The 24,945-nt window shown below is 38.1% G+C and overlaps 2 protein-coding genes across 2 annotated transcripts in view; one reads left to right on the forward strand and one right to left on the reverse strand.

Annotated features, from left to right (window-relative positions):
- Positions 1–19,700, reverse strand: part of DNAH12 (dynein axonemal heavy chain 12) — a 58,203-nt gene extending 38,503 nt beyond the window's left edge. Inside the window, exons 1-25 of the mRNA XM_088061760.1 lie at positions 19,597–19,700; positions 18,255–18,418; positions 17,935–18,034; positions 17,637–17,663; positions 16,520–16,709; positions 15,162–15,240; positions 14,165–14,323; positions 13,289–13,484; positions 12,691–12,879; positions 11,702–11,852; positions 11,501–11,592; positions 11,066–11,244; positions 9,711–9,846; positions 9,063–9,188; positions 7,256–7,390; positions 6,209–6,402; positions 5,029–5,242; positions 4,314–4,499; positions 3,771–3,971; positions 2,479–2,673; positions 2,148–2,269; positions 1,742–2,024; positions 1,032–1,151; positions 459–615; positions 64–236 (exon numbers count right to left, since the gene is read on the reverse strand). Coding sequence (XP_087917886.1) covers positions 64–236; positions 459–615; positions 1,032–1,151; positions 1,742–2,024; positions 2,148–2,269; positions 2,479–2,673; positions 3,771–3,971; positions 4,314–4,499; positions 5,029–5,242; positions 6,209–6,402; positions 7,256–7,390; positions 9,063–9,188; positions 9,711–9,846; positions 11,066–11,244; positions 11,501–11,592; positions 11,702–11,852; positions 12,691–12,879; positions 13,289–13,484; positions 14,165–14,323; positions 15,162–15,240; positions 16,520–16,709; positions 17,637–17,663; positions 17,935–18,034; positions 18,255–18,418 — 3,768 coding nt within the window. The 5' untranslated portion in view covers positions 19,597–19,700. The remainder of the gene's footprint in view (positions 1–63; positions 237–458; positions 616–1,031; positions 1,152–1,741; positions 2,025–2,147; positions 2,270–2,478; positions 2,674–3,770; positions 3,972–4,313; positions 4,500–5,028; positions 5,243–6,208; positions 6,403–7,255; positions 7,391–9,062; positions 9,189–9,710; positions 9,847–11,065; positions 11,245–11,500; positions 11,593–11,701; positions 11,853–12,690; positions 12,880–13,288; positions 13,485–14,164; positions 14,324–15,161; positions 15,241–16,519; positions 16,710–17,636; positions 17,664–17,934; positions 18,035–18,254; positions 18,419–19,596) is intronic.
- A 240-nt stretch (positions 19,701–19,940) lies between these two features.
- PDE12 (phosphodiesterase 12) lies at positions 19,941–24,597 on the forward strand. The gene is made up of 3 exons (XM_005522113.3): positions 19,941–21,179; positions 22,219–22,297; positions 22,990–24,597. Exons 1-3 carry the CDS (start codon positions 19,941–19,943, stop codon positions 23,430–23,432), a joined length of 1,761 nt encoding a protein of 586 aa, XP_005522170.3. The 3' UTR covers positions 23,433–24,597.
- Positions 24,598–24,945: the final 348 nt, after the last annotated feature.

The raw sequence follows: 24,945 nt of genomic DNA on the forward strand, positions 1-24,945 counted from the left end.
CAGTGTAAGCTATAGTATAGCACAGTAAATGCAATTTGCAGTACCCCAGGAGGAAGCTCATACCAGGGTGCGGTAACACCTGTCTGTGAGAGGAGTGATCACCAGGCGTGGGGAGTTCCCAAGGTACTCATAGGCATATTTCACATTGCAGTTAATGATGCACACACGAACGTTCTCGTTCTGCCAATAATAGCGCAGCTGTGCAAGCCACTGAAAGTCTGTTTCACTCTGCACACCTGACAAACAAAGAGTTGACAGCAATCATAAAAGATGTTGTAGGTAGCTGGATTTTCTATTGGGGTTAAATTTAAAACAGCTTTGAAATTATTAATGTTGATGATTGTAGCCCAATACGCATAAACCCATCTTAGTACTATACTGTTTACGCAGTAAAATTTGATGGGTTAATGATTTTTCATTAACTAGGTGTTAAGAAAAATGTCTTAAAATATAATTACCACTTCCAATCATTTCCTTTATGACATCTCTAGCATGAACATCAATAGTAACCAAGGCACCCAGTGTAGTCCTGGTTTGCTTTGAGAGTTTTCCTCTTACCAGCTCTACAATATCATTAAGTTGAAGCTGAAGTGTATCATAATAACCCTTTAAGCCCTAGGAGACAAAAGGTAATTTTGAAACTGGTTATATCACAATTTCAAGTGTTCCAGACTACTTCATGTTGACCAGATATCTTAACAGAGGTTGCTTATTAAGCTACTCTTTTATATTGTAATGGCTTTGCATCAACTTCTCTCTTATCCACAGTTATGCATTTATGTTGCAAAGCTACATTTTAAACTATGATTGCTCTAAGTAAGAATATTCAAGTACTTGAATGAAAAGTATAAATCACTGCACATAAATTCATATATGTCAAACACACATACTCATCATTTTTCAAATTTTATTTTAATAGTAAAAATAATTTTTACTATTGATTTGATTAAGCAAAATTGATTAAGCAAAATACAACAGCTGAAATGAAACACTGAGAAAGGTTTAAAAAAAAATTATGCATTATAAAGTACCTTGGGTCCATTGTGAAGAACTTCATGTACCTCACTTGTCCAGTACATTTGAGACACACACAACACTACTTGGCCAGGCCACTCCAGAACCCAGCGCTTTCTCTCGGTCTCTAGATATGCCTGAAAGAGTTAAATACATTGTATAAACATAGTGTCTGGGAATATATATCCCAGCGTAATATGGAAGCTTATAACGTAATCCTATTAATATTCCTTGATGAATAATACTATTTTCCTATTTGCAATGTCCAAATGGAGCTTTAAATGCTCTTTTCCATACAGGTTTACAATTTTTTACCCAATAATTTCAAATATTCTTAGAATTATCTTTCCATTTTCCAAATATTCAGAAACTGTTAACTTCAGACAAAGAAACATTTTCTCTCTAATGACTTTCTTTTAGGAAGCAGCAAGCATATCGCAAGTGTTCTAATTCATTAGAAACTTAAACTACTACATCATAATATATCCTGTAAAATAGTACAGCTGTGAAACTTTTAGAATATCCAGTGTTATAGGAAAACTACTTATGCCTTATTCAAACTAAACTCTAATGCATATCACTGGCCTATAAATATAAGTCATGTTAACTTGGTCCTGGCCACACAACTTCATCAACTTCTCTGCTGAGGAAGAATTTTAGAAAGCCAAGAGACAGCCATAAAACTAAGATAGGTGCTACAGTTCTTAAATTATCTCAAACCCCATACCATTCTTGATCTGGCAATTACATCACGTACAGTCTTCAGCATAATATCTTCTACTTGAATTAACCATTTTTCCACTGCACCTCGAGCTTCAGAAGTAGAAATGTTTGAAATCAGTTGCACACGTTCGCCTTCAGAACTACACATTCCTTTAATATCCAAATTGCGAAGGAAGTCCAGCTTAGCAATGCCTTCAAAACACTTCTTCAAGTGAGGCTGAACTCTAAGAGGATCCTTAGTCTCCGACAGGATCTCCAACATTTCATCATTAGACAAGAAAAAGAAGCTAAAAAAATAAGAAAAAAAAAATACAACTACATTATCAAGCTGTTTTTAAGATTGATCTTATTCACAACAAAAAAACTCCATTCAGAATCTGTGGGTTTTAAATAACCAAAGCTCATCATACCGGGGAAAGAAGAGACGCTTTTTTTCAAGGTAAGCATTAAGTCCTTTCATGATTTTGTCAAGAAGCTCATTACAGGTCTGAAGCTTCTCTGCTAATCCTGGTAAAGAAGTAGCAACAAGAACCTATAACAACAAACATGTGCAAATTTTCATCTATAAATGAAGTATTTTGAACAGTAGAAATTAATCAAGTAAGTAACAGCACAACTTTGTTTCTAGAAAGCCTAGGGAGCTGCATATCACTGTATATATTCTGAAAACTAAGCATCCACCCCCCAAAAAAATGGTAAGAGAAGCTACTGTTTCCTGTTAGTAATGGATATTTCCCTTACCTTTGGGTCTTCAGCACAAAACTGCATAATCTCTCTCCACAGTCTATCCACAGTCTGAAACTGCCGCCCTTCTTCTGGCATCTGTTGCATAATATCCTCAGAAGAAAAGATGGGTTCCAAATACAGCCACTGTGCCTGCACTTTCAGCCACTCATCAATATTCTCCTGAATTTGAATCAAGCGGCTTTCCCATTCCTTAATAAATGTTTAAAAAATGTTAACTTGACATTTCCAAGCAGATAATGTTAGAGACAACAAATTCAGGAAAGGTAGACATTGTGGTATTCCAGCTTCCAGAGAGGAGAAAAAAAAGTTTACCAATAAAAAAAGTGAAAGAAAAATATTTACAAGAGTCTCAGTTCTTCCACATATACAGATGGCCAAAGAACCTCAGAAGTTTTTACTTACTCGGAAATTAATTCTCCAAAATGCATTTATCACTTCAGTGCTATGAACTTTCAACAACTTCATTATTAAGCAATAGCCAGGAGGCTACCAATGACAAATGGTGTTTCATCTCCCCACAGCAAGGGCTCTTGTAGCTGAATGGCAGAGGGACACAACACCAGAAAAGCCACCTCAGCTTATAGGAGAGATCCAGTAAGTCCAGCATCCCTCTCCTAAGGACAATAGCAGATACCACTGGAGCAGGCTGCCTGTAAATTATAAGTATGCTCACTAAGCCTGCTTGAGCCTGAACATTACCTACATAATAATGAACAACAATGAACTAGGGAGGGTAACTGCGAAGCAATTCCACCAGCTTCTCTCCTGTCAATAGCCATGGTGTTAGCATCACAAGGACTACTCTAGCCCTGAAATTCAAAAGCAGGTGGTAAAGCGCTGCCATCATTGCTCTGATGAGGTCTGATTAAAAAACATTCTCCCAGCTGTCAAGAAGTTTCTTTGCCTTGAGGAAAACATTGTAGTTCAAAATTTCAATCCAAAACCCAATAAATAAATAAATAAATAAATAAATGTTCTTATTAGCAATAATAGAAACATTATTTCTGGTTATTTCTGGTTACTAAGATAAAAGGTTAATGGAAAACATGATTTTGCAAAATATGAGAAAAAAAGAACCATGTTCTCTTGGTTGCACTTGAATCTGAATGGAAGAGAGAATTCCAGAACAGAAATAAAATATGACTCATACAAACTCAAAAGATTCTTGCTGAAAAAATCAATTAAAGCATTTCATTCACAACTCAAATAAAGTTGTAACACAATCGGTATACTATTGCACTACAGTCATCCTACAATTAAAATGGTTGAAAAAGTACTCATTGTACCCTTATTTCGTTGTCAAATGGTTTAATGAAAGGTGATCCTCTCATTGTCTGAGTTTTCATAATCTGATCATCAAGAAGGGCCTGAATATCATCCACTGAAGACAGAATATGAATACCAGTCTCACGATACAAATTTGTATTGAAGGAAATTGAATCCCAGGTTTCCATCATGGTATGCATTGCTTTCTCCAAAGAAAATTCCTATTTAAAAAGAAAATAGCTTGGTCTAGTCACTGAATTGTTTTTTTGGAACTCTCTAATTCAATATATAAGCTTTTCTAGCTGAATAAGCACAAATTAATTACTTGTTATTATTTTTCCTCAGTATATCCTTTTCTTGCACACAGAAAGCAGCACACTTGGGAAATATTGGTGATGTCACATGAGATACAAATACCAACACTCATCACTAATGTATAATGGGCCAAAGTCTCACCAAATCTCTTCTGTTGCATAATGGCAAAGACTAATGCTAATAAGTCATAAAGGTATTCACTAAAAGACCTGATGTCATATTTGTGACTATCAAATCTCTGTGCTTACCTTGCTTGCACCTACACTTATTGTGGTAAACTGTTCCAAGTAAGCAGATAGATTCTGCTTTAAAACTTTTCTCAGGGTAGTTCCAGCATCTGGTGTTATATCATATCCTGCTATATCTGACATCTGCTGCCAGTGACGTTCTCTCATGCCAGGGTTACAAAAGACAGCCACAGTGGGAATATTCTCCTAATTCAGAAAAAAACATTTATAAGGTAAATATTGTCATACACATTATTTCTTAATTTTTTAATAATCTTTCAGGTGCATTTAAAATTTTGCTACAGTAGCCAAAGACATTAAAATCTTTTCCAAGAAGTGCAATGGCTCCATTCAGGTATTCACTTCTAAATAATTATATCAACTACTGAAAAATAAATATAAAAAAACTATTAAGCATAGTTTTTCAGTGATGCTAAATTTTGCTTCTGTTAACATAAGAGTCCCATTTCAAAACTCCCAGATACATCCTTAAATGTTTTTCTGCATCCAAAAATTACTTTTCTCCTGTATGTGTTCACTCATTACAATTCCAGAAACTGTAAAAAAAAAAATTAATCCCATTTTACTAAAATGAATGGGACAGTACAGTCTGGAAATGGGGATTCAGAACAGCCTCACTCTCAATCTCTTACACTGCGTCATCTACTTGTACTGAGCCCTGAATTTAGCATTTGTTCCTGAGCATCAGATATTAATATCCCTCACATTTTCTTACCTTAAATTCTTTAATCTGTTCCAGAACTGAAGAACACATTGTAAGAGTTGGATTACCCCTTACACCTTTGTGTCGCACTGTCTTTTTCTTGTCCAGGTCTTTCTTTTGCTTTTGTTGGAAGAGTCTTAACATTTTGTACATCTCTCTATAAAATTCATCAATCTCAACCTCCATGATTTCTCCATTTAGTTCCAAAAAGGTCCCATCCATCCATCTGAAAAAAAAATAAAGTTACAAAACAGACCACAAATACATTTGCAACACATGAATAGCTATTTAAATCAAAGCAAAGCTCTTCTTCCATAATGTTATTCTTTGCAAAATTTTTATGCCCAACTAAAAGTGGCTCAACCACATTCTTCTGTGTATTTCTGTAATTCTCTTGAGTCACTCACATACTGAAATGGAGTAACTGCATGAACAGACAAATACTTAAGTTAAACTCTAGATGGAGATCAACATATGACACTTAAAAATACACTAGGTATTATTTTCAAACCCTCCACACTTTCAGCCACAGCACATTATAACTTCCGAAGAATGCATAAAATGATAAATAATCTCTGTTAATTTATACACAGAATACAGTTTTTGTGGTAGGATCTAACTAACCACCAGACAGCAACGCAATCATTTGAACCCACCATTTTGGACAGCTGCTAGGTTAAAACCAGTTTTGATTACATACAGATGATGAGCTATCTAGTTGAACTTCTTCCTTTTCTGGAACAAAAAATTACTCATAACACAATTTTTCTTTTCAATACATTTCTTTCACAGAGCTTGTCTTATTACAGGCTACACCAGCATGACCAATACAATTAGAACCCAGTCTGGGATATGCTCCTCTGCTCTCAGGCACATGGTGTGATTCTTGGGGCTGTCCTATGCAACACTGGGACTTGGACTTCATGTTCTCTGTGGGTTCCTTCCAGCTTAGGAAGTCTGATGATTCTATGATTCTATGATTATATTTTAAAAATAAAAACAAATTTATTATATTTTTTCTAGCTGAATTAAAAATAGCAAGCCTGGTATGTATGTTATACTACCCTTTTACTTTGCTTCCTAATAACACATGTTAACAAGAAAACAAATCCATGTTCTACATCTGACATGAACAAGACCAAGATAAGCATTTATCTCACTCTTCCTCTTACAGCATTTAGAGCTGAATTACCTTCTTTCTGTTCGCTGCCATTTCAGTATAAGATTAAAGAGTTTCTGGTATGGTTCTATCTCAGTTTTTAAGTTGTTGAGGAGTGGGAATTCACTTGGTTTCCATCCGAGCAGAGTCTCTTCTTTATTAAGAGCAGCTACTGTTTCATCAGTGTCCTGAATTGTTTTCTGTAATGTCCTCAGGTCAGTCACATACTGCAATCAAATAATAGTATGTCTTGAGAAATAACCAAATTGTGCTCTGAACAGCTATCAAAATAAGATATCAAAATATAACCTTTCACATTAAAATTTTAGAAAACAAGATTAAAAACTTGTCTGCTCATTGATGAGTACATACACTGTGAAGAACCCAGATGAACATTATGAAAATTAGAATTGGACCTCATTACTGAATTTGAGTATTTTCAAAATGTTTGTGCTTTAAAACTCATTGTTCCAGAAGGCAGGCACACACTTTTTTACATACATGGCATATCATATTGGTAACTGGGATCTATTAGCTCAGGATTTATGTTTTGTGCTTTGAAGTGTTTTGTTTTTTAAAAAACAGAATTTCTTACTATGCAATTTCTTCCAATTAAAGTACAAGACCTGCTCTGAAAATTAAAAAATACTGCTAGAAATGCACAAGGTTTTGGAGCCAGTGGTCTGCTCTTCACTAGCATAACAATGAAGTTTTGAAGTTTGTAGGAAAAAAATATCAAACCTGTGCTTGTTTTGCATTAATTGATTTGTGGTGAAGAGGGAGAATGAATGAATGATTTTCGTGGATGCACACACTCTTTCTGAACTGCTGTTATTGTTATCTGTTAGTTAATTCAAGCAAAACTTTATAGCAAACTTTCCTTTAAATACAATGCTAATTACCAATATAAAAAAAATGGGAGGGGGACTGAGCTTGTTCACTGCCGCAAGAGGATAATAAATGTTTTAATTCACATTTGTTAAACTAATTACTTTTAATTACAATTTTTTTCTAAAAGATGGAATTCCTGTGTGTTAAACACATGAAACATTTATACCCATTTTATACTATTGATCAAACCTGTTGCATGCAATCCAGTTCTGAGTATTCTTCTAATTCTGACACAGAATTATAAAGCCTCCCTACTTCGACCTGCAGGTTATCAAATTTCTGTTGCACTTCTTGTTCTCCTTTTGCTTTAGCCTGTTCGATCAGCTACAAAAGAATTTATTTTTTTCATGACAAAAAAGCACAACGCAAAGGTGTCAATGATTAACAATTAACATACATACTACCATCTAAACATTTAGTGGAAACAGACAGAAAACTAACAATACAGATAAATGATTATCCTTGCAACAACTGATTTTCTTTTCCTATGCCCCACTTCAATGTGTGCAACCTCTGTATGCTCACATGGAACCCTCATCTCAACAATCACAGAAGTTAGGATTGCCATAAAGGCCTTCTTCAGGAATCAGAAAAGAGAAAGTAAAGCATTACAGAAAAAAAATAGATATTCTCATTTTTGGGATTCAGTATTTGACAGCCAAAAAGGACACCTACAGTTGTTGAAAGCCAATGTTATCCCACACATACCTGTGGCTGCAAAGGGCAGAAATTACAGAACGTAAGACCACCTTAAAGCACTGGGTCTGCTCACCCAAGGGTTTGTTTTAAGGTGCCAAACGAAAACAATCACAAAAGAGATCTCCTAAGACAAGGACAAGTACACCCACTGCCATGCAAAATTTGTGAAGCAGATAAACAGAACTTCACCAAAGGAGGAACAAATATTTTCCTTTTGCATTAGAATACAAACAGACTCATATCTGAGAGTATAGAATGCAAATATACAGATTCATGAAAACTTTGATTGAAATGATGATGTGAAACTTTTCTTGTCCTCAACCTCTAGCACAATGCAAGTCACTTGACAGCTAGCTACAGGTTCCCGCTGCTGAGGGATTCTCACTAAGTATTCACTCTGTACTACCATTTCCATTAAAAGGAGTTAGAACAAGAATCATGGACTCTCTGCATAGAAGCAGAAGATTAATTTTACTGATTTATCTTTGGGGATTAAAAGAATACTTTGCTTGCATGGGGATAACATGCAAACAAAGTATTTTACAGACGTATCAGTCTCCCAAGCTATCTTTTCAGTGAGAGGCATATTCATTACACTTGGACATATGCCTTAGTATTTAAACAAAACTTAGCAAAGGAGAAATCCTTAACTGTAATATTTTAAAGATACTGATTTTTTAAATGTTAATTATTAATTATTTTAAAAATTTAGAAGAAATTGTTAAATCTATGTTAAATTACTACAGAGAGGCAAGAGAACACTAAAAGGCTTGACTTACTGTGTCATAGACAAAGCACTCTAAGCAAGATGAATACAGATGGTGGAAGTAATCTACAGTCACACAGAGAAAATGAGATGCTGCATATTTTCTATTAGTGATTGCTAGGAAACCTTGTTCCCACTGTTATTTTATTGACAGAACAAAATACCATTTTAACTAAATGACTTCCTGTCCAGACACTCAGTCTTATTAAAGGCCTAACAGTTATATTTTCAGTACTAGACAAAAACAATGTGGTGTATTTTCATCTGCCTATGAATTACCTAGTACTGACCACAAGCATATTAGGATAATAAGACTTGCTGAAGCTTTTAAGTTACAGTGACAGTTTTCAAATTTAGCCACAAAAAGCCCACTTTTGCTACAAAAATCTGGAAATATATTATTCATGCATGTCTAAATTGGTATGGCTCGTATGTGTATATACATTTAGCCTGCTGAGGAAATAAATAGCTCAAGTAAAGTGAGAAGTCTAACAAGTCAAAATATACCACGAACTAAGAAAATGCTCTTACTATATCATGCTCTTTAAAAATGAGGTTAATCTTCTTTGGCCATAATATAGTTGTTGAATTTAGTTCAATGTCTTCAGGACCAAACGGATAAACATCTATCAAGTAACTCATTTGCCGACAGCACTCCTACAAAGAGAGATTTCACAAAACTTTAGGCATGATAGGTCTGTTTCAAATATAGGGCAGGACAATATTATCTACAAAGATAAAATAAAAATCTACATTTCATGAACTTTTCAGAATTCAGAGCTCCTTCAGCCAATTGAATATTAACATTTAAGATACATGTGTAACATTTTTCAAGTCCCTGAACTGATCATGAGCTTGTTTCTCTAAATATGACTCCTGTGTTCTGTAAGTCTAAATGCAGAAATCCTAATGTTATTAAAAATATACAAAATATAACTTCTGCAGATATAAACATAACATGTTATATTTATAGAGCTATTGCCATAGGAGAAAATCTGATACATATTCACACACACACACACAAACTACTCCTAATGTAACAGCAACTATATTCTGTTCAAAGAGTAAACTGTTTCTTGTGTGTTCAAACAGACTGTTTTTATATAAAATGTACTTTATACTTGTTACATTTTCACAAATGTCTAATAAAAGATCAATAATTAAAGGATACTATTTTACCTTGCTCCTTTGCACCAGGTCCTGCATATCTTTGGTTTTGACTCTCTTTATGTAATTCATTATTTCTACCATTTCTTCTGTTGACTCGGGAACTTTCAATGCACATTCCTTAATGGCTTCAAATTCGCTGCATATCCTATAGTTTTATTTTACATAAAATACCAACATATTAAGATTTTAGTTTGGCTTCAACCTCAGCTTTGATGTAATTAAAAATTCAAATTACTTCTTTTAAGTAGTCTCCCCTCATTATCTATGAAACTAGAAGGGGAATACAACCAAGTCAGTCTAGACAAATATTGGTTTCTGACTTGTAATAATTGCTTTGTTTGGATTTTGGGGTATTCTTCTGAAATAAATGCTTTAGTAACCTGTTGTTACTAAAAGAACTTCAGCAAACTCATTAGTGTACACACAAACATTTTCCTAGTAAATATTGTCTCACTCTGGTAATGTGGAATCACTATAAAACTTGGCCCTAATTGTTCATTTTAACTAAAAAATGTAGTAAGACTTTCCTCATTACTTAATCCATACCTGCAAATTAACCTTCTATTTAACTAAATTGATATCCTTTAAGTTCACCCATGTAGAGGACAAAGGGAAGGCGGAGGATATAATTTTTCTCAGTTTTAATAAGGCTTTACAGCCTTCTAGATGTGTTCATGGTTTGCTGGGTGAAGAACTGGAGAAGGGCAGAGCTCAAAGGGCATTGTAGCAAATGGCTGGCAACTGTCACCAGCAGTGTTCCTCGCAATCCAGCTCTGGGCCAGCTCTGTTCAATATATTTATCAATGATTTGGATGCAAGAGTTGAATGCACCATCAGCAAGTTTGCTCATCATACAACTGTGAGGTGCTGCTGACTCCCTTAAAGGATGGGACACTGCAGAATTAAACATTTGACTATGATTAAGGGGATGAAAGGTAATGAGTTCAAATGTCCGATTATGCACCCAGGATGGAGTAACACCCAGCACAAATACAAATGGGGAGGAATAGATTGAGAGCAGCCCTGCTGATGTATCTATCAGGTAATAAAAGAGTCTAACTAGCCTTTGACAGTGCAGTAATAATGTAATTCACACATAAAAATCCAGAACAGTAATAAAGTTCATGGATCTTTGATCTTCTAGCTCCTCCATCATCCAAGTCTGTACATATTAATATGTTTTCCTACCTATTTTTGAGACTAAAACAGCAGAATAAATACTACAGCTGGTACAAACTGCATTACATCATTAGTTAGCCAAGAACCTTCAGTAAACTGATGTATGGTATATTTGCATTTCTTCTACATCTTTCTATTATGCATTTAACACATAGAGCATTCACAAGCAGAAAAATTCTACTTACCTTTCATTTTCCTCTCTGTAATCTGTAAATATTTTGTCCATTAGCATTTTTGCAAAGTTGTTTGCACAATCAGCCAAACCTTGCTTTAAATCCTCACAATTCAAACAGATCATAGGGAAATAAATCACCTCTGGCAAACTCATGATTTCCTTCTTGAGGGTGAAAAATTCATCTATGAACTTCAGAAAAACGTTAGATTTTACATCTCAGAGTTATTATTTAAATACTTGGCTACATGAGTAAATATTAGACATTGAAGAAAATAAGTAATATTTTCTTCTATTTACCATAAATTTTTAGGGGAAAAATCTGTTACATTGTAGGTAGCCCATATATTTTTAGCTAAAGGCTAAGCACCTGTTATCCTCTGTTATGTTTTCATTTGTGCTGTATGCATAGTAAAAATTATTTATAAAGTGTAGAATTAAAACTTACAGTAGTGTACTCATCAAAACTGGGTTGTTCTGCCATAAATCTGTTTATCCGTTTCTCTGCAGTTCCATCCACAAGCCAGCCATAACTTTCAACTATAATTCAATTACAACATATTCATATTATTAAAATGCATATGCCATACAGCAAGTTACTTATTACAAAGAGATGACACAGCTATTTACATACTCTTCTATCACTTACCATAGCTTTTAAAATGTTCCTTTGGGCCTTCTAAGTTGTATCCAATAGATTTTTTCAGAGTGGATTTGGCCCATTGTACGGTGTGAGCAGGAAGCTCAGCATCCAGGGTTCCAGTGCCTCCCGTTAGCCAAGCATGCACCGTTTGGATGTTCTAAGAGTAGAGCAATTTATTTAAATTTTAAATAAATTTAAATAAATAAAAGTGATTATTTAAATTTTAAAAAACAGTGCAAGGATACATATACTTTAAAAGTAAGTTGCAATCTGCAGAAAGCACAATCATAAAAGTATGAGACCCTGACCAAGTTCACATGCCTTATACACATGTAGAATGACTTTTCCTGAAGCAAAAAGTTGAACAGGAAATATGTAAAAGAAAAAAATAATCCAACCTTGAATAAAATTAAATTATATCATATATGCAAATACAGAAAAATCAACCCCAAAAGACTTCTCTGAAAGTACCATCACATGTGACTAGTGACCAATATTCACTTCACATCTAAAGCCCCCAGAAAGGGTCTCTTCCCTGGCACCACAGACAGGTTACCAAGACATCAATCTTTTGATGTTGTATATATTAGTTTTTAGAGATTTGAGTATTTTCTTTTTCTTAAAAAGAAAAGGAATATCAACTCTAATTTTCCTTGTCTTTCTTTGGAGATCTTCAATTTAATGCAAACTTATTGTTAATCATCACACATATAATTAAAGATGCTATTATTATAATCGCAGACTCAAAGAGCAGACTAAAATAATCAATAGTAGGTGCACCAATCTTTTATAAACAAGGAATTACAAAATTGCTTCAGAGCCTGGAGGGTCATTGGGCATCAAGATTCATAATGTGACCTGTAGAATGATTGTGAAAAATCAATACAAGTTGCATTCTGATCCCATTGCCAGGGTAGTCAGACTCCTAAATCACAAGTATTTCCACATACTGAGCATCTTAACAATTACATATTTAAATAAAGACAAAAGCACACCTGAAGAGTCTGTCCTATACAATCTACTACAAACAAAATTGCTTCTTCTAGGTCTTCTAAGCCTGGATAAAACTCCATTCTATTTTCATCGAAAGTCAAGTCCATCTTAAATAAAGGCAGATTACTTCTGTCGTCAGGATCAAAAAGTTTCACAAAAACTTCAGTCGATCTTTGCAGTAATTCTTTCACCTAGATAATAACACAGACCACCTATTAGTTGACATAAAAAAGGCTCCACCCATTTTCCATTCATTCAATAAGCCAGGAGTTCCATTAATTTTAGTACTTCTGGCCTGATTCATGGATAACTGAAGCAGTGTGAATTTTTCTAATAACTCCAGTGGATGTTAGTCCCAGCCCTTAAATGATGAAAACTAATAACAAGTAATCATTTCAGTAAAGTCCATGCATTTATTTGTGCTACAAAAGTAAGCCAATTACTAACACATGTATGTAGAAGTGAAATATCTTGAAAGCATTTTCCTCTATTTTTTTTCCAAATACAATGATTTGATTAGGTTATTGTTCCATTATTCTTCTACAAAGCAGGTAATGTTTTAATCCCATTAAGTTTATCACAGGGAGGAAAGATATTTACCTGATTAGACATAAGCACAGCCACACAGTTACAAAAAGACTCAAGCTGATCCAACTGTACACCATCCAAGGCCTCTGACTGCGTAAAGTGGCTGAAAACTCTTTGGTACCATGTACGCATTATCTCATCTTCTGCTTTAGAACAGCTTAGAGATGCATCAGTTTTAAAAGATCTACAGTCAACTGATCCTTTCAATCTAGAAAAGAAAGGTACAGGCAACTTTATAAACAAAATTTAAACAAACCAAACATGGAGTAAGGTGGCAATACAAACCCCTATATTATAAACCTAGTCTTTCTCTAGCAGAAAGCACAGTAGGAACTTACGCATTGCTTCAGGAGACTAAAAGGAAAGAAAAGGTCTGCCTCAAACTCCAGGATTTGCAGAACAATTACCAGAGAAAATAATGAGGAAAAATATTTTGAAAATCATCTTTTTGAAAACTATGAAAAATTAAAGTTCCAAGATTAAACAGAAAGTTCAACTGATGAAAACCAGCAAGAAGGCTGATCTTCAGGGTTAGCATAGAATTCCCTACAGATGATAATACTACTAGAAGTTGATTTTTCAGATACTACTTTAAACAGATTTCTATGGGAATTAAGCATTAAGAAAAAGTGAATAACGGGGAGAACTTTACAGAATTAAAGGCAAAATACAAACCTAAAGGTCAGATAATACCAACAACTTGAACAACAATAAAATACATAACAGAGAGAAGAAAAGTCACATGGTCATAACACAGAGTAACTTAATCACGTTACATTAAAATGGTGCATCAAAAATTTTCTATGATAAATAATAGAATTGAGCAAGATCATCTTTGCCAGCTTCAAAAATCTATATGTGTCAATAATTCAGCAGAACAGACTTTACCTGGAACTAGAGAAATCCACTACAAGAAAGTTAAAGAATGCTGTATAACCAAAATCCAGTAGAGTTTTCATTGTGGGGTGAAGAATATGTAAGTTGGACATGATTTCTTTTTTTGCTTTGATATAACTGTTATGCCATGTACTAGAAAAATCCAAGCCTCTAAAAAAGAAAAACCATAAAAAACCCAAACAAAACATATAAACAAACAAAAATTAAGAGCTGAAGCACTACTTGAATAAAGTACTCATATATAAAAGGCAGTATTCAAAAGATCATTCTCTAGTGTGAGTAGTTATTGTCACACACATGTCCTCACTGCCATGCAGTGGAAGTCATAAAGATACTCTGTCTGATAAAACATACTTTATCCTCTATGGTACTTTCAAATCACCTCCTCTTAGAGAAGCCCATTCAATGTAAATTCCTAACTTCACCAACTACTATCAGGAAGCATTTATCAACAGATTTGGATAGCACACACTCTGATGCATCAGCAAATGGTGCAATTTGGGTATTTATATTCTGTCTACCTGAACTCCTTTTCCATGATGGGAGGGCATAGTAATTTTGCCTTCAGTTTCAAGACTTCATCTCATAAAACCAAAATTGCCTAAAACCTTAGCATTATATAAAGATTTAGGATGTCAAAGTACTGTACAATGCTGCTATGTGCCAGAAAACTGCCCCATACACACACAGTTCATTCCAGAGGGGGCTGCACTGTGACTTTGGGTACACAGAGCCAGGTTTAATTCATGAGTGCTGCTCTATATAAACGTAACAACAGTAATAAAACACTCTCAGTGCTAAAACTTTGAAGAGCATTCAAATAAGAGATGTTCAAATGCAAGACCTTCTACAGAGATTGAAAAATATCCCAGTAAGTGGCCCCAGAATTCATCTTGTGCCATAACTCTGTCCACACAGCTCAACAAGGATGTCCCTCATGTAACTGTGTGTCTTGCCGGTTGGTTATTTGCTAATTTAATCCACTCACAGAGGTAATAAAGGCAAAGGTGCCTCATCTTCCAACTTATCAAGTTCTTTTATGTCTGGTTTAACAAGAGCTCTTCTCACTAAGAAAAAAAATACATGAAAATTAGAAGAAAATTAGGCCATATTCAATAGTCATTGTACTTCCTTGAACCAAGCACATAGTAGGATGAAAAAGTAATTGTGTCACCCTAGTCTACAAAACACGTTCTCCCAAAGGTAGCTCAAAATCAACAGCTTCTGCTAAATTTTTATACAGATTCAGATGCCTTAATTCCAGTTCTGGCTCCTGTTCCTGAAGGTTTTCAGTTGGGTTTGTGTTTAAATAATTAAATATTTATGCAGTTTCTTTGCTGAGGGGATGTTCGGTCACAGGAACAAGCTCCCCAGGGAACTGGTCTTGGCACCAATCCTGCCAGAGTGCAAGGAGCATCTGGACAGTGCTCTCAGCTGTATGGTTGAGTTTTAAATAGCCCTGCAAGGAGCAAGGAGTTGGGCTCTGATCCTTATGGACCCCTTCCAATTTGATATATTCTGTGATTGCAAGAATTGATGGCAACTTCGTTACATAACTACATAATTACAGTGAGATACTATAATTATGCCACTGATGACATTACGAAGAAATTAGCCTAATGTTAAATTGTTTATTTCTTAATCTACATTTTAAAAAGTATCAGCCATTCATTAAATAGTAACAAAACTGGGCTCGATTTCAGATTCCAGTTACTACAAATATAAATAAATTAATAAATTATTTATAGGGAAAACACTTTCAAAATTCCAGTTCATGATTCTTTTTAAAAGGTTTTAAAATTGAAGTGAGTTGTATGAGTGATATCTGAAAACAGTAATTATCTTGGCAGATTTTTATTGTGAGCTTCCTCATGCAACAAAAGCACCATCAGAAAACTCCTGAATGTGTTTTTGAATAAACAGCTTAAAAAAGCTGCTGTTCCTGAAGAGTGAGAAAGAATGAATAGTACATAAAAAGTTTCTCCTTTCTTCAACAGTAAAGAGCAATACATTCTTGCTTCAAATTAACTAAATAGGTTAAAGATACAATGAAATAGCATCAGCACCAATCAACCTTTTTGACATAAGGCCTGCAGCTGTATTTGTCTGCTTGAACTGTACTTTCAGCTGGTTAACTTTTTACTGGTTCAAATAAAATAAGCATGTTTTGCCTTAAACTTTATGGCCAACACACATTTGATGAGCAGGAAAAGCTAAATCAGTAGTTAATTACAAAGATCCCGCCTGGCTGAAAGAACAAACCAGAACATTTTCAGCAGGAGAATATGGAGCTTATAATATATATATTAACATTAATATAAGTGCTGAGTAATTTGTAGTACTTACACACACATCTTTGCATGCTCATTTCATAATCCCTTACTACCTCCTTTAAAAGGTCTTCAGTGAGCAGCTCTTTATCTCTGCCCTCCATAAGCGACTGTGGCACCATGGTGAGCATGGACCTCAGCCACTGCCGTTGGATGGGAACCACTGGATTACTCTGCACACATTTCTTCAAAAAGAGGTATTCTGCCTGAAAGGACAAGATTTTCACAAGTCTAATTACCTATGTATGTATTTTTGTGTTAGGCTTGGCAACAAGTCTCTTTTTATTCAAAATTCCTTAACTTCAATTTTTTTTATTTGTTAAGGGCAGGGTATTTATTCCAATCTTTTCAGTATTCACTGACTAATACCCTAAAAGCTGTTCTGTGGTTGGTAACATGGTCTCTCTGTCTTAATGTTTAAACATAAAATATTGTACTTGTCGGTATGGCATTTTCCTTTGTTCTCTGCTGAAGTTTATGGCTAACAATAAAATAGTTCAAGGTCAAGGTTTTTGTTCTCTGGATGAACATTTGTCTGACAAAAAGCGTGGACAAACATTCTCCATAAGGGGAGCGGGTCTTGGCCAAGGAAATAGGAATTTCTGCTTTTGATTGATAGTTTTGTTATAAAATCTCTACAGTCTACAGAATGAGTTTACCTAACAACAGCTAATTGGTGTTACCTTAGGCTAATTGATATAAATATTTCAATACTAATTTGAGTTTTAACTGTCTCTCAGAGATGAAGTCTTACTTTAAAAGCTATACACAAATTTGAAGTTTAGTGCATGTTCTTCAAATTAAGGGAACAATGTGAAAGACTACTTTTTGTACAGGCTAAGGTACAATCTATGACTCAACTGAAAAAATCCTAAGGCCTGTTAGCATTTTTTTCCTAAGTAATGAACTTTAATTAAGGTTAAATTAATTACTGATAGATGCATTTTCTAAAACAGAAAAATACTTTCCCTCTACAAGACCAAAAGACAAGATTCCTATTTTGCTCCTATTCCATTTTCCCCCACCAAGACTACTTTTTCTTGTTTGATAATAATTCTGCATAACATACTCAAGAATAGGGGCCATTCACTCTTCTACTCCAAAAAAAAAGCAAATGAAAGAATTTAACTCACTCTTTTTTGGCTTTCTTCATCATCCATCTGTATAAAAAGAAACAGAAAATTATACATGAAGAACATAAAAACAAAATACTGGAAATATAAAATTTAGCAAATATTATTCCTAAACAGAGACTTTGTTCTGTATATATACAGGTAAACATTTCAATTGGATTGCCTGAATATATAAATACATTTATGAATTACTGAGGAGCAAAACAAGTATATTGAAGTAAATTCTAAGAAGGAAAATAAATGTCCCAATAAACAAAGAACTAAATATGCAAGACTTAATAAAGAAATACTTTCTCACTTTCTTCCTAGTGGAAGGCAGTTCTTTGATAGGAGGTGCAGCATCTCTCTGATCTGTTTCATCCATGGTTATGTAATAGACTTTGAGAGCTCGATCAATTCTAAAGTAAACCACAACATCAGAAGTGCAGAAAAACTGGAAATAATATATTAAAAATAATGCTAACACTTTAATTGATGCAACCTATTTTTTCGTCATTACTAACTCCTTAATCACTAAATTTCACTATAATTAAACAAACACCATTATTTGTCAAATGTCTAATGCATAATGATTCTTTCACTTGAATTTCAACATGTCTTGAATTACATGTAACTCACAGTAACTGATTAATCATCCCTTGCTGCTCCTTTCCTCTATGGTATGCCAATAGTTTCCTCTGTGATGGTGACGTTTCAGATATGACTGGTGGAGGTAAAGTAGCTGGACGAAACAAAGTTCTCAAAGTCCGTTTATTGGAAGTTGCTTCATCTGAGTGCTCCATCTAAAACCATAACAAAACTAAAATTCTAGCATACAATCCTGTCCAGAAAGGAGCTTAACACATGCATCTATTAAGTTGAATGTACATAAGGCTTAAAATGAGGGTAAAGCTCAAGGGAAAGCATGTACATACAGAGCCTGCCATAAGGAGAAAAAAAAACCAAAAACAAAAAGAAAAAGAAAAAAGAAAAAAAAAGAAAAAATGCCCCAACAAATTTGTATTTTGCGACTGGGCTAAAGTTCAACTCAAAGACCAACCTTCTATAGCTGCTTAATTGCCTGAGTAGGGCTATTCCGAAGATTGACGGTCGGGTTCCCCCAGAAACACGACGCACAAACTCACCACTGCATTTCTACAGCGGAGCAGAAAGCCAGAGATACATCCTAAATCAGTGGTAAGTCCTAAACACGCACCAAACCAGGCGGTGGTGGATGCACCAAAGGACACAAAGCTCAGCTCCGGACGGCCGGGACAACACCGCCTTTTCCCGTCGCTCCCACCTCTCCCAGCGCCGCGGCCCCGGCTCGGGACAACAGCGCGGTTGCCCCGGAGCCGAGGGCGGGCGGCGGGGCCCGGCCCATGCAGGGTGCTCGGGGCTCCCCCTGGCCGAGATCAGTGCCTCTCATGAGGAGAGGAAAGAGAAAGGGAAAGGGAACTTGGAAAAACCTTCCCTTGACCGTCCGGTCTGCCACAGGGCTGGCACAACCCGAGTGAATCAGAAAGTCCTCCTGCTCCAGCCTCTGCCCGCACCGAGCAGATCACAGCAAGAATGTTTGAGGAATTATAAATATAATACCCTCGAGCATCAGGTGGCTGTTGCTGAGCTTCTGTTTCTTGTACAACTATAAATGGAAATTTTAAGGACCTCCACAGATTTGCTACCCACCTGCCCACACCTGACAAAAGAGGCTTTCAAGCCCTAATTTTTTATGTGTGTGGGCAGAGCCCCACGCGCAGAGGGTGTGGGAGCAGCGGGAGGGAATTTTGTCTGTTTTCCAAAGTCCTGGGCACCTTCCTAGCGTGGCTCTCACTGCCCGGGACTATTCAGCGTGAGGTCTCAACCCAAATATGAAATGTTTTCTCACAAACACAAACCCAAACCCTTGGCGTTAAAGGATTTATGTAAAGGCAATTAGCATCGAGGCGTTACGAGGGAGACCCGCCCACGCCTCGAACACCTGTTGGCCAGGAAGCTGCGCTGAGGAGAGGGGATTTCGCCGCTGAGGGAACAGAACCCGCTGGCTGTCCGGTCGGCCTGACCCAGGCCGTGCCGACCGGTTAACGGTGGGGCGCGGGGAGCGGGGCTCGGGGCGCGGACAGCCCGCAGCGGGGCACGGGCCACCGGGAGGTGGCGCTGCCTCACGGCCAGCGGCGCGTGCCCGCCCCCTTCCCGCCTCCCACGCGGCCCCGCCCCTTGGCGCGCGCTGCCAGCACGGCAGCGCCGCCCCGCCCGGCGGTTCCAGCCCCGCCCCGCCCGGCGCTTCCGGCCGCGCCCCGCGGAAGCCGCGGCCCCGCCGGGTCCATGTGGCGTTGGCCCCCCTCCGCCCTCCGGAGCCTCCGCGGCTCACCCGCCGCACCCCCGCACGGCGGTGGCGCCCGCCCGCCCGCCGTCATGGAGCGCGCCGTGGTGCGCTGCGTGCCGTCCGAGCCCAAGCTGAGCCTGCGGTTCGTGCTGCCCGACGGCAGTGCTCGGCACATGCAGCGCGACCAGGCGGAGCCGCTGGGGCGGGCACTGGCGCGCATCGCTACCAACGCCGCTAAGGGCCACGGTAAGGCCGGCAAGAAGAGCAAGAAGGCGCGGGCGGAGGGCGGCGCGGAGGGCGAGGCGGCGGTGCCGGCCGTGCGGCTGTTCTCCCGCGAGGGCGCGGCGGTGGCGGAGGAGGTGCCGAACGCGGCTGCCTGGCAGCACGGCGCCGTGCTGCACATCGGGGGCGCGCGGTACCGCGTGGAGCGCAACCCGCCCGCGCTCACCGAGCTCCGCCTGCCGCGCTCGCTCCTCGCCGGCTTCCCTGTGTGCCCCAAGGTGAGCGCCGAGTTCGCCGAGCCGCAGCACTGCCTGTTCCGCTGGTTCCGCGAGCAGCGCCCCGCGGGCGGCGGGGACGCGGCCGGGGAGGCCTGGGTGGAAACGGCGGCGGCCGACCGCGTGTCCACGCCGTCGAACGCGCTGGTGGGGCTGCGGCTGAAGCTGCGCTGCACGCCTGGGGACAGGGAGCAGCGCTACGGCCCGGCCCGCGAGGTGGAAAGCAGCGGCCCCGTGGAGGCCGGGCCCGGCGCCTGCACCTTCGACGCCCGGCACCTCTACACCAAGAAGGTTTGCGGCTACAGCTCCGTCCGCGCCGTCTCCTACAACATCCTGGCCGATACCTACGCGCAGACGGAGTTCTCCCGCACTGTGCTCTACCCCTACTGTGCTCCCTACGCCCTGGAGATCGACTACCGGCAGAACCTGCTCAAGAAGGAGCTGGCGGGCTACAGCGCCGACCTCATCTGCTTGCAAGAGGTGGATAAATCTGTCTTCGTGGACAGCTTGGCCCCGGCGCTAGATGCTTTTGGACTGGAGGGGCTGTTCAAGATTAAGGAGAAGCAGCACGAAGGCCTGGCCACTTTCTATCGCAGGGACAAGTTCAGTCTCCTCAGCCAGCATGATATCGCTTTCAGCGAAGCCCTGCTCTCAGAGCCGCTGCACAAGGAGCTGTGTGAGCAGCTGGCCAAGTACCCCCTGGTGCAGGAGAAGGTGCTGCAGAGGTCATCTGTGCTGCAGGTACCAGCTTTGACATGCCTTCTTCTCTTTCCCCTCTTTTATCCCACTTTCTCCTCCTCCCACTGTCTCCAAGTGCAGCCAGGCCAGCGTTGTTGAGCCTCAAGCAGCAGAAGGGAGGTGAAGGATTAAAAGTTTGAAACATGGAACTATGGTCTCTGTTAGCTGGGGTAATGGATAGAGCAGAAGATCAACTTAGGAACAAGAACAAAACATTGAGATCTTACTGAACTGCATATATGGAACTACCAAAATTCGGTAAAAGCAAAATTACTTTGCTTTAAAATGAAGACAGTTGTTGAGATTCTGGGCCAGGTAGTGATTCCTGGCTGGTGATTTTTTATTACTTACTTTTGTATGTCAGAATATAGTCTATAAAACTTACATCTTATAAATCAGTTTTAAGTAAGTTAGTTGAGTATGCTGTATAATGCAGTTGTAATGCAATTCTTTAGCAAGTGACAGAGGGAGACAAATAAGGTTGGACAGGTGTGTGAGCTTCCTGATGCTAGAGGGTTTGTTCACAGAGCTGTTGTGCAAGTACAAGTGCATAAGATAGAAGGCTGTGTCAGGAATTGCAGAAACACTGGTAAAAGTTTCCTGCTCATGGACTGAGTAGGACTAACAGGATTTCCTTGATAACTGAAATCACCTCCAAATTTTTGTTCAATTTAACAATTATGGAATTCTACATTTGCCTACTAAAAACAAAGTTTAGCTCCAGTTTTGTTACAGAAAGTGAATACAAAATAAAAATATTTCAGAATGGTACTGTCTGAACTATATCTTATGAAAAAATATGGCCAAACCAGACACAGTCAAAAGAATACTTGTTAAATGATGTAGTGGTAATATTTTGGCTGATACCCAAGCCTTACATACAAGATTAATGAAAAGTACAGCTCCTAAGTTGTGTTTATAGTTTATAAGCATCAGATTCTTTGAACTGGATTGCCACAAAGGCATAAGCTGACTAGTGCATTTTAAAATATATATAACCTATATTTAAGACTTAACAAAAGACTGCTTTTTTTTCTTAAAGGTTTCAGTTCTTCAGTCTACAACTGATCCTTCCAGGAAGCTTTGTGTAGCAAATACCCACCTATACTGGCACCCCAAAGGTAATTTTGGCACACTCCTGCATGTAGGATAACTGGGTTTGGAAAGATTTTTGCTCTTATTTGGGAGAATATATTTCCCATAATTCTTTTGTAGCTATAGCCTTTTCTTCTGGAACTGAGGATTTCCTGCCTTACTTCTTATCTAGATGAAATCAAGCCAGACTCCTCGGTTTATAGATTTATTTTTCTAGTGTGCCAGGGAGTCAACAGAATCCAGCTGACAGCAAGGCAAGTCGCATTACACACAATTCACCCAAAAAGCAGACCATAAAACATTGTGTGTGCTTATGGTTTCCCAGGCCTGTTGAACATGGAGCTCTCCCAGGGTGCTACCAGGAGGGCAATCAGATTGAGCTCCAGAAGCTGTTAGGAGAGATTCTTCTCTTCTCAATTAGTTTTCTTTTGGTTCTGTGCCTTTTTGGGAATATTGTTAGGATGGTTGCCATGAAATGGAAAACTGCTGTATATGGGTGTTAAAGCTTCAGAGTTCTTGCATGTGCAGGTTTAATTTGAAATTGCCTTGTGACTAAAAAAAATTCATAGTCACAAATTTTAAAGGCTTCTTAATTAGTGAAAACTATTCTAAAACACAGGGTTGCTGTTTCAGAGCTATATATGCTTAAATGAGCAAGCCAGTGAGCATCTCCAGTGCTGTTCTGCATTATTTGAAATAATACTTTTTATGTCTTTAGGTGGGAACATCCGTCTGATCCAAATTGCTGTGGCCATGTCTCACATCAAGCACGTAGCATGTGACTTGTATCCCAGTATCCCAGTCATATTCTGTGGAGATTTTAATAGCACACCCTCGTCAGGAACTTACAGTTTTATCAGCAGTGGTGGCATTGCTGAAGATCATGAAGACTGGGTCTCAAATGGGGAGGAAGAAAGGTGCAGTATGTCTCTAAGCCATCCTTTCAAACTGCTAAGTGCTTGTGGAGAACCTGCATATACAAACTATGTCGGTGGGTTTCATGGATGTCTGGACTACATTTTCATTGACAGAAATGCTTTAGAGGTTGAACAAGTTATTCCATTGCCAAGTCATGAAGAAGTAACAACCCATCAGGCTTTGCCAAGTGTTTCACATCCTTCTGATCATATAGCACTAATATGTGACTTGAAGTGGAAATAGAGTATCCCTGGCATGGTGCTTTTGGAGGTTTTCAAACAAGAAAGTTAATGTACTGCTGGGGAACTGAGGTTAGACCCTGACTTGTATGCTACTAAAAGGAAAGCCAAAATGATTAATGAAGGGTTCACGTGTTTAATGGTTTTACTGAATATTGTCACACTGTTCAGAATATTTGCATGACAGTTTCCGCCCTTTTTTTATATACTAATGGGAAAAGATATATTGAACACAGAGTTTTGAAAATAGGATTATCATATACCTTGTTAATGGTGTTTTTAAAGAATTAAGAATTATTTTGTTATAAAAATAGGAATTTAATCTGATTTGTAGGGCAGCATACAAATTGAACCCTGCTTAATTCAGAAATAAAAACAGAACACAAACCCAAATGGATTTCATTCATTCCACTTTAATTAATGTAATGGTAATTTAAATTCATAGATTATGTTGCTCACCGTTACTATGGCACAACTTTCTAGTAAGTTGCATGAACAATATACTTGGACCTACCAACTCCTAAAAAGATGTTCTTAATTACAAGTGAATAGACTTTCTGTCAGTAATCAACTATTTTAAATTCAAGCCTATAATTTATTTGGAAGCCATTTGTTTGCCCACATAACATAGGTAATGAGGATAATGTAAACATCTTGTGAACCTGGACTACATGAACAGCATCTACTTTGAACATACACTCCTTCTGGTTTGAGTCATCAGCAATAAAAGATACTGGAGTTTAGGACAACCAGATTTGGATAGGAGGGAGCTTTTTATCAATATCATCTGTTTTCAGGTGGGGAGAGATAAGAACAGTGTGGTGCATTAGTTATCTGTGCCTAAATCTTTACAAAGAAACACAAGTGACTTGCAAACCTTTATCACAATTGTTGTATTTTGTTCCTCTCTTACATACAAAGATGGCCTGAATTTTTAAATGTTTTTACATGCATTTTTTCTTTCTAGAAATTGTCTAGCTTGCCCTATTTTGTAGGATGTGGGGAAGTATATTTTATCCATCCCTTAACTGAATGTGTTGGAGTGGGTTGAATCATTTAACAAGCTTCTTGCCCTGCATCATTAGTCCATAAGAAACAAAAAGCATTTAGAAACCATTCACTAGATCTTCCTCTTTCACCTAATAAAACTCCCTTTCTCAATTGTCTGCCACTGTTGTCAGTTTGGGGTATTTTTGTAGTTACTGGTGTTTTCCATGGCAAAACAAGTTTGCCTGGGTTGATGAAAGCTGTGTACTCTCTACTTGCACACCTGCTCACTCCCCTGCATTCTGGTGCTCTGTAGCTGGGATTCACTCAACTGTTTAAACACTACTCAAACCAGGAAGTCAGTTTCAGGTGGGATATTTCCAAGGGTTGCTGGTGCTGTCTCTTGCCATAGTACTTGCTATGCTGTGAACAGTGGTGGTAGGGAGAACCTTTTAAATACCTGCTCTTTTCTGTTATTTCCAATACAATTACTACTGTTCTTTTGCTGCTGTAGTGTCTGGGCATCTAAC

The sequence above is a fragment of the Pseudopodoces humilis genome, chromosome 13 (assembly GCF_049639895.1).
Source record: "Pseudopodoces humilis isolate 2021_Gansu_Grassland_sample_001 chromosome 13, ASM4963989v1, whole genome shotgun sequence".
NCBI classification, from domain to species: domain Eukaryota; kingdom Metazoa; phylum Chordata; class Aves; order Passeriformes; family Paridae; genus Pseudopodoces; species Pseudopodoces humilis.